This window comes from Acanthaster planci, linkage group LG05, assembly GCF_054643075.1.
Source record: "Acanthaster planci isolate LZ-2023a linkage group LG05, COTS_SCS, whole genome shotgun sequence".
Classification (NCBI taxonomy): Eukaryota; Metazoa; Echinodermata; class Asteroidea; order Valvatida; family Acanthasteridae; genus Acanthaster; species Acanthaster planci.
In genome coordinates this window covers 15,181,125-15,199,295 of record NC_141781.1, presented here as the reverse complement: position 1 = coordinate 15,199,295, position 18,171 = coordinate 15,181,125, and the positions used below count along the sequence as shown (strand labels likewise).

At 41.7% G+C, this 18,171-nt stretch overlaps 1 protein-coding gene across 3 annotated transcripts in view; it reads left to right on the top strand.

The window, feature by feature from the left end:
* The first annotated feature begins 3,550 nt into the window (after nt 1-3,550).
* The window catches only part of ttc37 (tetratricopeptide repeat domain 37), a 59,269-nt gene continuing 44,648 nt past the window's right edge, over nt 3,551-18,171 (top strand). For 2 of the 3 annotated variants that reach the window (XM_022231259.2, XM_087136674.1), the window contains exons 1-5: nt 3,944-4,093; nt 12,051-12,200; nt 13,322-13,465; nt 14,768-14,935; nt 17,298-17,429. In XM_022231259.2, coding sequence (XP_022086951.2) covers nt 12,096-12,200; nt 13,322-13,465; nt 14,768-14,935; nt 17,298-17,429 — 549 coding nt within the window. In that variant the 5' untranslated portion in view covers nt 3,944-4,093; nt 12,051-12,095. Of the gene's footprint in view, nt 3,753-3,943; nt 4,094-12,050; nt 12,201-13,321; nt 13,466-14,767; nt 14,936-17,297; nt 17,430-18,171 lie in introns of those variants that run through there. The other variant, XM_087136675.1, reaches the window with a different exon arrangement.

Below are 18,171 nucleotides of genomic sequence, written 5' to 3'. Positions count from 1 at the left end.
TTGTTACAAATTCCAGTCCTGAACAGAGGCTACATTCAACCGACTTGGAAAAATGTCTGGGCCCCAGTCTTTCTGTGGTAGTTGTGTAAGGCTGAATCAAGATCCCTCACACACAACCACAGGAAGTTTGGTGTCTCAAGCCATTGCATCGTGATATAGCCAGATGGATACTAACTTGACTTCTGGCCTTCAAAGCACTTCAGTGTGTTGTGCACACTTGAAACCATCAAATATGGAGAATCTCAAGCAGATGTTGAAGACAGTGCAGTGTTGCAGAGTTGTACTACTCACTCTGAGTTTAATTCACAGAAATCTCTTAGGGCTTTCAAAAGGCAAGATGTTCTTCACATAGGTTCACTCTGGAAGCTTTGCCATCTAGGTTGGGAATCGATAGGCAAGCAAGAAGTAACATTGAAGGTTTGGAATGAAAACAAAATGATCCAGTTTGCCAGTGCTGGGAAGCAGGAGGGAAATGGGCTGAACGATTTCAGATTAACCTTTTTTCTTAAAATACTCTGAATTACACCACTCTTGGGTATTAAATATACACTTTAGAGATACAAAGAATGGCTATATAGAAAATTAACAGAGCTGAACAGTGTTGGTGATGGGGCAGTGTTGTACTTGATGAAATCATTTGTCATTTTTCATCGTTACTTACGACTGGTCTTTTGGAAGGATTTAATGGACACAAGTACCACAACTCTGTGACATAAATTTAATGGTAATTTAAACCCCCCCTCCTAAAAAGACAAAAAAATTAGGCAGAAAACTATACCGAGAGGGAAAGGCTGTACATGTAGGACACCTTACATGTATAGCCTAGAATATGCATGTACATGTAGTCAAAGAAATGAAAACATCTCAGTGAAAAAATATATTGAAAAAGCCTCAGGTGAAGAAGCAATGCCACTGCAATTACAGAGAGGAGAAATGCCAGGATCACAACATGAAATATGAGAATCATCATAAACATGCATTGTGAAAGTTTCTGTACGCCCACGGACTTCAGCACAGAGTGTGCAGATGAACTCAGGTGAACTATGACCAAAAAATGTTGGATTTGTTACACAGAGGTTGTTTGCCCATATGCTATGCTGCAGTGATCTAAGGATAAGTGATGCTCCAAAAGTGCTTCCAGGGGTTGTAGGAGTTCTCAAAGAGCAGATCTTTTACTTTGCCAAAACTTTTTTTTGGTGGGGGGGGGGCAAAAATGGGTATTTTTTTGTGTAACCGTTTACAGCCATTCTGAGAGTAAAGCAAAATTTGAGGGCTTTTTACATACTTTGGGGAGGAAGGGCAATAACATCCCCCCCAACATTGCCTTTTTCTCATTTTTAATAAAACATTGATTCTTTGAGACCTCCCCCCTTCCATCTTCCGATGAGTTTTCCTCTCATAAAAATAAAACTAGCCAACCCAACAAAGAGACCCTTTGTGAGGTTAATATTTCAGAGAAATTGCTTATAATATTTAAAACTACACAATGAAGCCGAAGTGCCCAAACCTCTTTTGAAATTGTCCCATTTTTTGAAAGAATCTTCTGGTCCAAAACTGCACCTGTCATCCCTTTTCCTCTTATCATGCCCCCTTTAATAAATTCTGACCAGATTTATGTGTCCCCGGTTTTATATTCTCTACTCACGCCTGAAGTCCCCTGCTCCGCACATATTTTAATTTCAAATATTTTTGCTGTCCCCAACCTAGCGCAGAACATCTGTACTTGAATGAATTGCAGGTATTTCATCTGGTCATACAACATTAAATCATTTTTATTCCATGTAGTTGGTTTCTTTGCTTTGCCTAAAGCACCAAATCTGTCAAGTCTCAAACCCTGTAAACAAGGCGGTCTGTTATATGAAACTGTAGAGTGCTTTGACAGAAATTGTCTAAGCTGGTGAAATACTCGGTTTGCAGAAATGACTTTCCTTACCAGTTCAGGAGGCCTTCAGTTGCTGTCAACAGCAGTTCAAGTAATTTCTGCTGAGTGCATATAATTTGCTCGTCAGCTTTGTCAGCTGGGAACCCAGCTCATGTTTAAGCTTCTGAACTTTGTTTCTCATACATGTTTTGTGGTCAGAAGATATGGTCATCTTCGAAAGAATGTTATTCATTTGTGTAATATATTCAGTTAGGACACCTAACGCCTTACTGAGATTAGGAAAGTAAGATTAGGAGAGAAAGACATGAGTTCCAGCCTTCTGGGCCCCATTCGCCGATACCTTAGAGGTAAAACTGAGGTTATAATTTTAAAAGCTGCCATTGAAAAATGTAAATGTGTAAACTAAGAATAAAAACAAACACTTTCCCTTCTGACAGGAAAAAAAATTAAAAAATAAACATGATTTTCCTGCAATAAAGTGTTATTAGAAGAATGTATCTTTTGTTGGGATGTTGTGTGATTCAGTGCTACAGGCTTGGGGATTTCCAGCCTTCCCTTGAAATGTTGAACTGATCAGAAGTTCGAAACACATGTTTAACAGGGCAGATCCAGGAATTTTTCCCAGGGGGGGTTAAGGCTGGAGATTTTTTTAATGTCGCATTTTTGCGGACAAGCGGAAATGAAGCCGAAACATTAAACATGACATACATTGTTTACAATGGTATTGGTGCACATATTTTACTTATTTTTTACTATAAGTTTTCTCGGGCAATTCCGGAAAATGTGTAAATGAATTAGTAATAGCAGCATTCGTTTTCAAGCAAAAACGAACAATCAAAGCCCCGTTTTTATTTAACAACTAACAATTTCATTTCAAGGAGGGTGCATTCAGTCGTATAGAGTCAGCGTTCAATTTCCTGATGTACTGGTTTAGTACATTGACATTCATTTTTGTGCAGAATTCACCTCCATGCACCTCTGCAATCCTGCATTCATCTTAAGTTGAACAAGGTGATTTCGCTTGAAGTGTTGTTTAATGTATGCCTGATCAAGAATTAGAAAGCTTTTGTGTGCCAACAGAAGTTACATTCTTAGAAGTGTTTAGTTGATTGATTAAATGTTTAAATATTTATGATAGCAATAAACCATGGGAAACTACAATTTGTTGTAGGAAACCTGTAAACATCAGCACTGAGGGAACCTTCCTTCTTGTGCTGCGTTCCAATCATAGAAACCTTAATTTTTTAGTTTGATAACAAATATACCGTTATTGAGTAGCATGACATTAATTATTAAAGTGGTGTCATGATTCGTGTAAACTTGTATATTCTAATCAAATAGAATGTATATTTTGCAATAGCAAATGAAAATGAATACTCACTTCCAAAGGGACATGGTAAAAGACAGATTTTCAGCGAATAATTTGTTGTAATTGGCAAGAAATACGTCAATCCGAAATCCCAGTCACGTATTAGTAACCGCTTTTATGAAACTTAATGCACATTCATTTATTTGAAGGTTGCAAAACGAAGTCGAATGCTTCTTATTGCAAAAATGAAACCAGATTTTAAGTTATTTTCAAAATCCACACTAAATTGCAATTTTATTATGTAAATTAGATGGCACATTTTCCGAAATTGTTTTGTTTTTGTTTTTTTGAATCTTAGAGGGCGAGGGTTGTTTACCCCTTTGGATCCACGCATGCTCGAGCTCCAGTTCATTTGCTTTAGTAAAAAAAAAAATTTTGTAGCCCGGGCCCGTCTCTCCTCTCCCCAACTGGATTACTTCTAGTGAAAGAACGACATCACTGGATCAACGGACGAAGGAGCAGGACAAACAGCTATTTACAAAAACCTAGTACCTGAAGCTGGTAATAAGTTCCTTTCTTCAGTTTTTTGGCACCATTTTTCAATTTCTGGTTGACGAAATATTGAAGCTCTTCGGGAGAAAAATTGGGGCGAATTTTTTTTGGGGGGGGGGGAGACAGTTCCACCAACATGACTAAATTGTAATATGCTCAAGAGAGGGCGCTATTACGAATTCACGGTACACACTGCCTGGTAGAAGTTTAATACCTAGATGTGGAGCGGCTGCGCATACGCATGGGGCTGTGAGTGGTGCCGATGGTACCGGGCTCGTCTTCGTCTGTTCCTTTCTCTATCCAATTTTGAGGACCTGGTCTGTTGCACCAGAATGCGTCAGCACTCGCAGGCAAGAAACTAAAAATGTGACATTTGCAGTTACATTTAAAACAAAATGGGGATATCGGTGAATTGTGACTAAACTGTAAATATGTAGGCCTACTTCGGTACCCCTGGCCATAGAACTGCAGGGTCCGACTTCCGCCCCCGTTCCCACGAACGCGAACCGACAGGACCGACGTCGGACCCCACAGTTCTGGGGTTGGTGGTCCTGAAGTTTACAAATGCCAGTATTTGGGTGGGTGTTTGGTCTAGTCCGAGTGATTCGCTTCTTTGAGATTAACATGTTTAATATCATTTGATTTGGACCTGGTCACCTGAAATTGGCGATTCGAAGGGTCCTGTGGTCCTACATGTAGTTACATGTACATGTACACCATATTCTACCTCCATGGTTACACAGACTACATGTAGGTGATTGTGGACTAGGTGATTGTGTCTACAAGATTTTGGGTGAACTGGGTTAACCTGGTTAACTGTGTACATGTACATGGGTGTACTTGTACCCCGGTCAACTAGTAGTACCCAGCCATATGGCACAATTAAAATTCAACTGCTGTACACCATTTTGTAGCCTTCATGCTGAGCTTGGTCAGTGGCAGTGAGACTTCACAATTGCTCGCTCAAAATGCAAATAAACTTGCACCATCATTAACAATTTCAAATGAATACAATTGTTTTATTTCTATTCTTTTTCAAATCTGGAATTGTTGTTCAGGCGAGAGATACTTTCAACTTGGAAACAAGTTCTGTACATATATGTGCCCTGCTTATCTAAACTATGGATTTTCTCATGCTGCTTAAGTTTTTAGTAATTTTGTAGGCAAGCTTTAGGTGTATTTGCTCCTGTCACTTTATTTTGTGTTGTCAAAAAATTTCTGTCAATCAGTTATTCCTACATGTATCAGGTTTCTTCTTTTGCAGGGGTTAAATTATGCAACTTGTTTCCACTTTAACTGATAGCCAGTGGCCACTTTGGCCAATGGCCGATTGTCACTATAGCCGAGGGAAAAAAAGGGAAAAAAAGAATCTCTTCTTTATTAACCCTAACCACCAAGCATATTGTTTGGCTTACACTACACAGTACTACAAAATACTAAGTAGTAGTCTGAGCCTGAAGGACCTAGCACTACAGATTACTACTTCTGGCTAGGTTACTTCCATTGTTACTGGTACAGAGGACAATAAAGCCATGCATTCATAGTGCCACAGCACTGTATGGTACATTTTCTTATCTTACAGCTTCACAGAACAATAAAATCATGTCCTCTTACAAGCGACAGGGCTGAATACTACATTTTACTGCCAGTAGTAATTTGTAGTATTATGTAGGGTTAGTATCGGGTTAATCAACAGAAATAATACATTATAGCTCTGTTTTGAGGATGGGTTGGCTCTGAAAAGAGCCAGTTGACTTGAATTTCATAATGTAAGGCCAGTAATATGCTTGCAGGCTGCCAGCAAGCCGGATGTCATCAAATCACCGGTCTTCTATGCAAGTCATCTTCTGCTGGTTTACTGTAGCCATGGTACGTGTGCTTGGATTCCTTAAGCAGATTCATCTGGAGCCTAACCATGGATGCCAGGCTGTGGAGCTGCACAGCTATAGTGTGTAGTATAGAACTGGATACAGTGGTACTTGTAGCATGCCCACCCATTCAACCTATGATGCCATGCCTTTCCCCAGAAGAAACCAACCTTACACACTTGATCACAGTTTATTTGATTATATTTAAAGACACCAGAAAGAACAACCGAGACATAATGCTATTTAAATATTTCACGACAAATGAATTTTTCAACAGATTTAAATTGAGACGTGAAAAAAAGGGAAGAAAAAACAAGTGCCCTGCATTGATATAACAGCCACCACAACCAGTGCCCTGCATTGATGTAACAGCCTCCACAACCAGTGCCCTGCGTTGATGTTAGGGCCTCCACAACCAGTGCCCTGCGTTGATGTATGGGCCTCCACAACCAGCGCCCTGTGTTGATGTTAGGGCCTCCACAACCAGTGCCCTGCATTGATGTTAGGGCCTCCACAACCAGCGCCCTGCATTGATGTAACAGCCTCCACAACCAGCGCCTTGTGTTGATGTTAGGGCCTCCACAACCAGCGCCCTGTGTTGATGTTAGGGCCTCCACAACCAGTGCCCTGCATTGATGTTAGGGCCTCCACAACCAGTGCCCTGCGTTGATGTTAGGGCCTCCACAACCAGTGCCCTGCATTGATGTTAGGGCCTCCACAACCAGTGCCCTGCATTGATGTTAGGGCCTCCACAACCAGTGCCCTGCGTTGATGTTAGGGCCTCCACAACCAGTGCCCTGCGTTGATGTTAGGGCCTCCACAACCAGTGCCCTGCATTGATGTTAGGGCCTCCACAACCAGTGCCCTGCGTTGATGTTAGGGCCTCCACAACCAGTGCCATGTGTTGATGTTAGGGCCTCCACAACCAGTGCCCTGCGTTGATGTTAGGGCCTCCACAACCAGTGCCCTGCATTGATGTTAGGGCCTCCACAACCAGTGCCCTGCGTTGATGTTAGGGCCTCCACAACCAGTGCCCTGCGTTGATGTTAGGGCCTCCACAACCAGTGCCCTGCGTTGATGTTAGGGCCTCCACAACCAGTGCCCTGCGTTGATGTTAGGGCCTCCACAACCAGTGCCCTGCATTGATGTTAGGGCCTCCACAACCAGTGCCCTGCGTTGATGTAAGGGCCTCCACAACCAGCGCCCTGTGTTGATGTTAGGGCCTCCACAACCAGTGCCCTGCGTTGATGTTAGGGCCTCCACAACCAGCGCCCTGCATTGATGTTAGGGCCTCCACAACCAGTGCCCTGCGTTGATGTTAGGGCCTCCACAACCAGTGCCCTGCGTTGATGTAAGGGCCTCCACAACCAGCGCCTTGTGTTGATGTTAGGGCCTCCACAACCAGTGCCCTGCGTTGATGTTAGGGCCTCCACAACCAGCGCCCTGCGTTGATGTTAGGGCCTCCACAACCAGTGCCCTGCGTTGATGTAAGGGCCTCCACAACCAGCGCCTTGTGTTGATGTTAGGGCCTCCACAACCAGTGCCCTGCGTTGATGTTAGGGCCTCCACAACCAGTGCCCTGCGTTGATGTTAGGGCCTCCACAACCAGTGCCCTGCGTTGATGTTAGGGCCTCCACAACCAGTGCCCTGCGTTGATGTTAGGGCCTCCACAACCAGTGCCCTGCGTTGATGTTAGGGCCTCCACAACCAGTGCCCTGCATTGATGTTAGGGCCTCCACAACCAGTGCCCTGCGTTGATGTTAGGGCCTCCACAACCAGTGCCCTGTGTTGATGTTAGGGCCTCCACAACCAGTGCCCTGCATTGATGTTAGGGCCTCCACAACCAGTGCCCTGAGTTGATGTTAGGGCCTCCACAACCAGTGCCCTGCATTGATGTATGGGCCTCCACAACCAGTGCCATGTGTTGAAGTATGGGCTTCCATCATCAGAGCCATTTACACTGGTTATTATTTGATCTTATAAATGGTCTACAATAAACACAGCAACAAAATCTATTTGCCCAGTGCACTACTGAATACGAGTTGACTCGGGCACAAGCTACTCTGGATGTTAGGTAACCTGGGTGTGAGTTGACCTGGATATGAGTTAACTTGGGTGTATATTTTGGGTACATGTTGACCCATTTTGTTACATCCTGAATGCAGGATGAGTTTTTACTCACTATCCTAAATTTAGGATATTAACCAAACAGCAGGTTTACTGTAACAAGTTATAACAAGTTACGAGTAGGGTCCTTGTTGTTACAACCCTGCAGATATAGAGGTAATGCATTTCTAGTTCCTGTGAGGCTGTTCACCTCACCACTTGTCAATCCCTTATCATATTAGCCAGCTACAGGGTCACACCTGATTGCTCACACTGCCAGCTTATAGGCATGCATCATCGTAGCCTTCAACAGGTAGTTGGTTTCAACTTTAGCTACAACGAATTTAAAATAGGTTTACTTGGGCCATTTGTACTGATACAAAGCCTGTGCCTTCCAACTCCACCTTGGCGCATAACCTCTTTTCTTGCCAAACTCCCCTTAAAAATACATCCATCCTTGTAGAATCGTTTATGCTTTCTGACACTTGAAAATTGTGATTTTCCTATACACACTGGTAGAATTCTTTCCCACTGCAATCACCCCATCATTTATGGTGCAACCATTTATTGATGGACGGGGAAAGGTGAACATGCTGCGACCCTTCCCCCATATAAGAGGTACATGTAGTTCTCTGGAGGGACTTGCCCTGTATACATGTACTGCGTAAGTGTTTACATGTGTGAGTCAGTCAGTAACCCTAACCATCCTCAATCCTTCAAAATCCTTCGGGCAGTTTTGGAGGATTCAGGTGGCATTGCAAATTTGCATTGCTGATTGGGCAGAATGCATTGTCTTAAGGTTGTGGGTTAGACCTTGTGTTGTTTACATGTTCATCATGCATAAAGTCATGTCCACATTATATACGAAACCCTCCATCTGATCCAATATACCGTTCAGACTGCGTCAACATAATGAGGGGAATTGCATGAGGCTTTTGAAGAATCACCGGTAGGCAGTGGGCACCCCTCCACAAACATATTCAAGATTCAAGAAATATTGGAGAATTTTGAAGGACTGAGGCTGTATCCAGTTTTTTCATGGGGGCATTTGGAGGATTTTGAAGGATTGAGGGTGTATCCTAGCCAAAAGGGCCTAGGTGTTTTAGGGTTAAGGCTCCATCAACAGAATAACCAAACTCTAGCTCAGATGATCTTCTGTTGTGAAGAAGTTCGTTGTCAAACTGAAAGCTGTCAGTGATGACCTTGGAGTCTGCCATGTCTTGTGTTGTTAACCTTACACTTACTGTGTGCCTGTACTCCTGCTTGAGTTTCCCTTGAAATATGAAGTAATATATCAATGTCAGCTTCTTTAATTGCAACCACTTGCTCCATGAGACAGTGAGATATAATGGCCAACCGCAGTCGAACACCAGAAATATTTACCCACTAGATTCATTTGAATTGCATTTGTATGGTCTTTCTCGTCCTAACTTATATTCAAGCTATCCAGGGAGGGGGGGGCCTTCAAATACCCTGTCTCTTCCCCTTCCAACTTATTAACCCATGATATATAAAGGATTCTAAATAGCCACCTCTGAAAGCCAGTTCCTCCAGCAGTCTGTATGCATGCCTCAGGGAACATGTGTACCACACAGTCATGGTGTGTTCGTACTTACTGCTGGTAAGTGGCTGAAACACTGGTACAGATTTATGTGTAACAGGAGATAACCTGTAGCCTTTTTCCCTTCCCCTGTCCAGTTCTGAAGTAGAACATACAAGCAGTATAGATCCATGTACAGGTGTGCAGTTCTGTGAATATGTCAATCTAATGGTCAAAAATAATTTTTCAGTTTTAATGGTCATGTTGGCTACCATTTTCAAGTGGCTTGGCCACAGAAAATTACATTTAATTTTATATATCATATTTACTTGACTAGAAAATAGAAAATGCAATTATTGGTTTAAGAAATACAAAATCTGCATACATGTATATTGCCATTTTCGAGAGACTTTTTATCAATTTAGTTTTGCTTTTCAATGCATTCAAGTATGGTACCAAAAATCTTTGGGTCAATATTAATCCATACAAACATTCTTCATCACCCTGAGGCAACTCTGGAGATGGTCTATTGATATTTTGGGCCAAAATCATACTTTTCTTGCTTTTTGCGCCCATAGTGAGCAACACAAAAGAGTGTTCACCACAAACTTCATGTACATGCACTGTATAAGGATCAGAACTTGGCAAAAAGATGGACATGTACATGTAGGTGAGGGACGCATGTTGCACATGCACATTCAGAGCATGCCAGTCTGTATGTATCACCAACATCAGTCTGTTATCAATTACTTTTGATCCTGCCATTTTGTTCACTTTATCCAGCAGTTAATGTATTTAGGGAAAACACCTCGTATAAACTCATTGTTATAATATTTAGTATACCAACAGTCAAGTTGAAAAGCGTGTGTCTGTTTCCATGGCATCTGTTTCTTCTAACTGTGTTATTGATAAGCTGGTGATATTCTCAAGATTACACCCTGCCATACGATGCCCAAATGATGAGCTTGTGCTTCAGACTGATTTCAACAGGCTCAATTGCTGATGTGATTATAACATACGTGTATGACCTTCGATGCTGGTAAAATTTAAGGATTGTGTATCACCAGAAGCCCTCACCTCAGATTAACTTCCCAATGAATAATTGTGGCAATATTTCTCTCAACTCTACCTTTCATTATCTACATCCCGGGTACATGTACATATAGGTCTTACAAAGATGCTTAAACCCAGCTGGGCAGCACTTACTGTTCTAAAGAAGCTAGAGCCAATACAGGCAATTCACAATAGCGCGCCACCAAGAGTTTGCAACACGTTGGCCAATCATAACGCGTGAAATTTGTCGGCCCTTTCCAAACATGCATTGGGTCGACAAATTTCGTGCACTGTCACTGGCTAACACGTTGCAAACTCTTGGTGGCGCACTATTGTGAAACAGCCGTATTATCTCTTAAAGTTGATCAGAACAGTTCCCGGGGCTTCACTCATTTTCGGTCTTGCATTTCTCAGGGTCTCTTATTTAGCTCAGCTATGCATTATGGACATGTAGCAGAGACGCTAATTTTGTATTAAGTTATTCATGCTGTACTCTGGCGTGATCGCGTGTTCCTTCACTTCTTTATATCCATGTGTTTTCTGTGCTCAGTTTTGGCATGTCGAAATTCCCCTCCATGTGGCTGCGTGGTTGGGCGTGGTAAGTTTCCCTGAAAAGCTAATGTCCAGAAACCTCAAACTTTGTAACTGTCAATCATTCGCCACAGATGACCGGGCAAGCACTTTCACGCACCCGGCTCTACACTTTGTACACGTGACTTCTTATTCTGTACTTTACGTTTTTACACATGACACTTAGGTTCTTGCACACGACACTAGCAGGAAGTCATGTGACCTTTGAGATGGAAGATTTTCATTGGTTGAGCTGTTCAGCAACGCTCAATTCCTAAGCCTCTAGAATCCCATAAATAGAGCAAATTTTCCTTAGCTCGTCGGTCAGGTGCGGCGGACTAAACCCTTGTTACGAGAGAGGAACCTAATGTAGTACGACGGTTGGACCCTTTCCAAGAGAAGTGCGATAGTAACCATTCCTATGGTGAAGAAATGTAACTATATGAATGGCCAGCTAGCTTAGCTTGGACCGATGCGAGAGTGCTACGAACTAGCCCAGGGTGTGAGAGAGAGTCGTAGCAGCCCATCACCGCTACGTCCGAATCAATCGCCGAGCGAGACACCCCCGTGTCCCTCGCCACCCTTGTCTTGCTAACTAACCCCAGTCCTCCCCGTCTCTTTGCTGAGCCAATGGTACATAGTGCGGCAACTTTATCATTGCGCTCAACACATTGTGGTCTGAGCGGCAGTGTGGTCGGTACATACCGGCGCTGGCCCCATCCAGCCCTTGCTAGTCACCAGCCCGGCCCGATGAATGTAGCCTAGCTGTGCGATGCTACACACACGTACCGTACCTACTCCATCCGACTTGCATTTCCAATGGTCCTGCCAAACCGTAGTTTAGTTACACTTGTATACAACTTCGCCTCTCTATAACTTGTGTGTTGTATTATGTTAAGCTACACCTTCTTCAAATCCATATTGAACTTTGATGAAGAGAAGTGAGAGCAATAAACCAACCATACAGTTTGACTGTCACCCAAACCCCTTGTTTCACGTCCACCTTTTAATAAACTGTTGACCCCAAATATCATATCCCACAGACACTAATAAAGTCCATGCTACCATCGATTTGATATTTAGGGAATGCAACAGAATTTCAACACTACTGCATTTCTTGTGTAATGTTTCAAATAATTGCACTAAGTTGTTTCCTCCATTTCCTTGTAGGCATTGACAAACATTGGATGAGTCGTATTTCTGATATATCTGAAGATGGCAAGTAGTGGAAGTAGCACTAAGGAGGTTAAACAACTGCTGAAGAATGCCAGAGAAGCAATAAGGAACAAGGAATACAAAGAAGCACTCAAGCATTGCAAGGTGAGCATCATGTACATGTCTACAAGGCCTGTGCATTTTGTGGATAGACTTGTGAATTTTGACTGGTACAAAATACTGAAGCAGTTCAAAATTTCTTGAAGTCAGATTGTGTGAGGGGATTAAAATGTATCACAAGTTCCATGTCAACCATCCATCATGGAACAAGTTGGCAGAGTTTGGCACTTCTGAAAGTTGTACCTATTGTTCCAAAAAGTGCAAAATATTTTTGTTGTAGAACATACATGTACACTACATGTATGCACATGTAATTCTATCAGATAAGCTCAAATCCACAATCTGTAGAATGGCTGTTGCATGAAGGGAAGTACTTGTAAGCCCAGAAACCAATTTGTTATTAACCCTAACCCCCTAGGCTCCTGCACTAGAAAGCATACTGAACCTCACAAAATCCAACAGGTTCATGTACTTGTCTATGTGCTTGTACATGCAGGGTAGTGTACCAAACCTGATAAACTCCAACAGAATGAGCCTGTTGGAGTTTGAGTGATATGGTATGGATGGGTCTGTGCAGTATAGGATGACTTGCACTGAACAGTACCAAACCTGACAAAATCAAGCATAGTCCAACAATTGGTACAGCAAGCCAGACACTGCACACAATGAACCCTGTGTGTCCCAACTCACACAGAATCCAACACCATCTCCCTGGGCCTTTCATCCCAAGTCTCACAAAATTCAACAACAAGTTCCTCAGGTACGGTACCAAACCTACCAAAACCTCACAAAATCTGCTGTTGGAGTATGGCAGGTTTTGGGCAGTTAGTGTTAATAAAAAAGGACCAAAAAAGGAATAAAAAGTGTGAGAAATGGAAAAATAGATGAAAGGGGATGAAAACAAACAGTTTGGGTTGCTTGCAAAACAATCAAAATTGACCGCTGCCACTTTTCATGATTTGTCAGTTCGTAGCAGATGAGTACGTGCTCCTCTTCCTCCCGTCCCCAGCCCCTCCCCCTCCAAAATTTTTTTTCATCGGCTAAGAAGTGGTTTCCCTCCCCGTGGAAAGAAATCCTGGTGATCTACATGCCTGCCTTTTCATTGTTCAGCATACAATACAATGGTTAGACCAATTGGCCATTTTTGTTTTTGTGTGAATGACCAGTCTGTGCTTAAGCAAGACAAGAACAACTACAATGCCTTGGTGTTTGTTGGTGTAGCAGCAGCAGAGTTAGACCAACCAGACCAAGCAGTTGCTGCCTACAAGAAAGCTATTGAGACTGACCAGCAACAACCTCTAGCTTGGCAGGTGAAGAAAAACATTCTTATGATCCTTTCTCTGCTTTCTTGGACTCTTCACTTTCCTCTTTTGGACATACATGTACCATGGAAATTCTGTATGGAAAGTTTATTTTTAATTTTTTGTAATTTCCACACAAAGTACTTCTTACATGTAGGTCAGGTGTTTTTTTAGATTGAGATAAAAACTCATCTCTTGCTGGTATTCCAAAGCAGAGATATCTAGGCATTCAAAGTTACACTGGAGCATTGGATGTTCAATTACCTGTACCTCATATACCCTATGACCCAAAACATCAAAATTTTGGATTTATGAGCAAATACTTTTAGCATTAGTTAGGAAAATCTATGAGATTAATCCTGAAAAGTGTTTGATTTAACACAGAATACCCCTTTTGAGTAGAGTTATAACTTCACAGCTGTTTACAAGTCAATATGTACATGTACAGTGTATTACATTTCTGTGTTCATGATACACTATGTTTCTCTCATGATATTTTGTGAATTTGAGTTTATAGCATTTGTGGTAACTTTAGTCGGTGATGATTTTTCCATTTTTTTTCCAATCAGTACCTATAGGTTGCATTTATTTTTTCCACCATTTACAAATTTCTCTCAAGATGTCTTTGGAATGGCTTCATGTACTGTGAAACAAGTGTTTCTTTACAAATTACAAGGCAAAGTCCTTTTTTTGCTGCCTGAAATGACACAAGTGTGTATATGACCAACAAAACTTGAAATTCCCTCATTTAATACTAATAGTCTATCTTGTTACTGTTTGAGAGCCAATTTGGTCTTATTAATTTGGAGGCAGGTTTGACAGTCGATTATGCACTACATAACTACCTGTTTAGTGAGGAGGTATTACTGTCATCACTCTTATGACAACATGCTTTTGGAGAACAGTAACACATGTTTCCCATAGTCAGCATGGAAAAAACATATTGAACTTGTTCAGTTAATTAGTGCATACCAGTATATGGCAGTTTGTCATGATGTCAGAGTTGTAATTTGTTATGTATTCAGAGAGCTCACTATTCTCCCTATGCAACTGGTTGTGGAGGCTGCTGTGCTTTTGGTGTAATAGGATTAGCCGATGATAGCTATAGACCGATTGACAGTGCTGGTGAACGTTTTTGTCCAAGTTTGCACACATTGTCTGCAACAGGAGCCTTAAATTAATGCAAGGCCAAATTGAGCTTGTTAACAATGTTCATGAATGCAGTTTTGTGATCTTGAATTCAAGTGATGGTTCTTGTGTGTTAACTTCATTTGAATTAAAACTTGTGCTCACAAAACACTCTTTTGACAGGGTTTAGCTGGGTTCTATGAGAAAAGCCAGAATCCTGGCCATCAGCCAGAACTGGCCGATGTTTATAGTCAGCTGAGAGAGTTGTTGAAAACCAAGGAACCCAAGAAATGGCAGGAAGTTTCAGAGAAACTGGCAAGACTACACTGTGAGCTGGGTGACATACAACAGGTAATATAAGGGAAAGAATGCTGGGAAAATTAGTTGTCCAATAGTGGGAGGGATTCTGGCCACAGGTAGAGCCAATGGAACTGGACAGGGGCTGCAGTGGAGAAAAATGTAAATGGTTTTTTGGTAATCCTTGAGATTTAACATCCCAGATACTAAGACCGCTGCACATGAAAGCACAACATTCTGCCTGTATACCGGTAACATGGGAAATGCAAGGCCCCATGTCTTTGTACTCTTTGTGTTCCAGTTGTGATCGTACAGAATTCCTGTAATCTGCCCTAAACAGAAGCACCCCCTCATTGGTACTGAAAGAGAGCCATGCTGATGGGGAGTGTTCAATGGCTGCATCAGAATCGGTTATGTATGTAGGTCTACATGTATATCCCTCTCCATTGAAAATACACAGAGATGTGTCAACAATAGATGTGGCTATATCTTTGGAAGATCGTTTTGGACATGGTCTGGTTTCCACTGCATTATTGTGCACTGGATAGAGAAAACCAGGCTACCCAGACAGCTGTTGCACTTCCAGCCCTGGGCTGGCCACAGAAATCAGGGAAGACCCAGACTCGGTTTTAAAGACATAGTTAAAAGAAACATGAAATGGCGCGGAATCACCCTGAACAGATGGCAGCAAATGGCGAACAGCAGACCTGTATGGAGAAGCATCATTAAACCTAAACTGAAACCATAGATCAGTCTTCGTCATATCGATGGACTGCAAGACAGAGAGATTGTATGTAGACAGAAGCACATAAAAAGGAATTGGGAACACTGTTACACAGGTCCTCTGGTATGATGTGCATTTAATAAACAAGGTTTGTCATCCAGCAAAGGGTGGTACCCACCAAAGGAGCCACCGTTGCAAGGGAATATGGTCCCTCTCTTGGTCCCGCTTGGGACAGCTAACAAGTTGTAAAGTCCCAACAACTTTGCTGTAATGCTGTTTAACTATAGCATTAGAAGAAAAATGTTTTAAAAGCAAATGCTTGGTATCTTTCATTTACAGAATTCCAAAACTTAAAATTTTGAAAGTCTTTCTTGCAGTATGTTAGTTGTTTGATAAATTGGGAAATGCAGACTTTTAATATCCACAATTTGTCAATGACATGTCTCATTGAAGTGAATTGATCAGTATGCATAAATAATTGAGACAGTTAAACCATTCCTGTTGGTTTAGAGCCTGTCACCTGTCTGGTCTTATATGGTTGACAACGCACCAGCTGGCTGGGCACCACCTCGGGCAGTACACGTTATGTGTGCACCAGTCTCTATATAAGGAGATTGTTTAGACTACTTGCAAGAGGAAAATACCATAATATGAGGGATGCTTGGAAATATGAAGTAAAATTGTTGATCAATATTGTTGGAAATTTATCATTTGAAACTGGTTTTGACTTTGCAACCCTAAAGGTACATGTCAGTGGAAATAAAGATGTGCTTGGCTGGTTTAAGACTGGCTCAGAATGGACTTTGATAATTTCCCTCATCTTCTATCAAGGCACTATCAGTGTCCATTCTCCTGATCTGGGTTAAATTTCATGGTGCTGCTAAGCACACGATTTTACGTGAACAGAGGCTCCGTGTATTTCATGGGGACTGTTAGCGATAAGTATGGCAAAAGACATGCTTACCTTGGAGGAAAACTTTGCTTTAAAACGTGGTAACAAAGCAGTGGAAATATTTATGCTTACGCAGCTGTAATCACAACCATGCCAACTGTAGTGCTTAAGGTTAGCAAATTTTTCTGCTATTGTAAGCGTAACCTTTCTGCCAACTGTTAAGCAGCTCTGTGGAATTGGGCCCCAATTGGCCAATTTCATAGTGCTGCTTAAGCAAAAAATTTGTTTTAAGTGTGCAGAAACCTTGCTTGACAAAACTGGTTACCAGCCAAAACTTTTTGTGATGTATTTTTTTTTTAATGGTATGTGTTTTGGTTAGCATGGCAGTCACATGGAGTTTGGAGCTGGTAACGTTTGTTTAGTAAGCAAGGTTTTATCGCACTTAAGCAAATTCTGTGCGAAAGCAGGTCTTAATTGAACTTTTAAGACTGGCCAATCACATATTTATTCCCCTCATTGAAAGGAGATTGTCATCAGCAATCCCTTAAACCTCCTAGCTTGCCATTGTTCTGGCAATCAGGCCAAACAAAACAAAAGAAGTCTTTTGTTTCCATTCAGGTCTTACCAGCACCTGTTTTAAGCAAGTACTGCAAACTAAGTTGCATCAGCATTGAAAATTAAAAATTGTTTGTGTATGAGGAATTTTGCCCTTCTAAACCATTTTTTTAAATGAAATTGCTCATAGTGTTCACCATTTTGAAAGTGATTGCTTCTTCCTGTCCATTCCACTCTCCCTCAAGGCTGTTCAGGTTTTACGATCCATCATCCAATCAAAAGAGATGGAAGACCCATCAACAAGACTGGGATATTGGATACAGCTTGCCAATGCACTGGCTGGAGCCCAGGAGTTGCCGGATGAGTATGTCACACTGGTAAGTGACCACTCAATTGTGCATATGACTTAGAAGTAGCTTATGTTATTGCCTCTGTTCATGTCATGACATGTACGTGTCATTCTACAGTGATATGTAGAAATGTACTACAGGAGTGTCTTATTAGCAATTCATTTGTATTTGGTTATAAGGAATTTACATATTCAAACGTAACTTCATTAGAATACAGTAGCCAGTTAACATTGGATTTTCGTACCTGAAAAAGCTGCTGAGGATGGGGTTTTTTTACCCGCAAATTCTTCATCCTTGCAATTGTGCTTGGACCCAACCAAGCACAACGCATTAATATGTCATCTGCAGAAATAAAAGAGAATTCTTAAATGAGTGTAGACATCTTCCATGGAACAATAAGGAAAATTATGTTTGTTTACACGTCATCTTGTGTTGAGTGGTTAAAGGCCAGTACACTGTATGTGCACTTTGATCCTACGAATACAAAATTCTACATGCCTAAAAACCACGAATAACAGAAAAGTTAAAGCAAAGTTGCACTGTTTTTAAGGTCCTCCTGGGGTTCATGATAGTCTGCAGCAATTATTGTGGGCTCTGTGTCGTCAAGGATGAGTTAATTTTTTTTTAATGAATGGGGACAAAATTTGTCATTGTCATTTGGGATGGTTGGGTCAGGGCAAAAGATGCTACAGCTTTATGACATTGACTCAGAAGGGTCAGTGTATAAAATGAAGACTGCATTGTAAAGTATGTTGTGTATGAGTTAGAT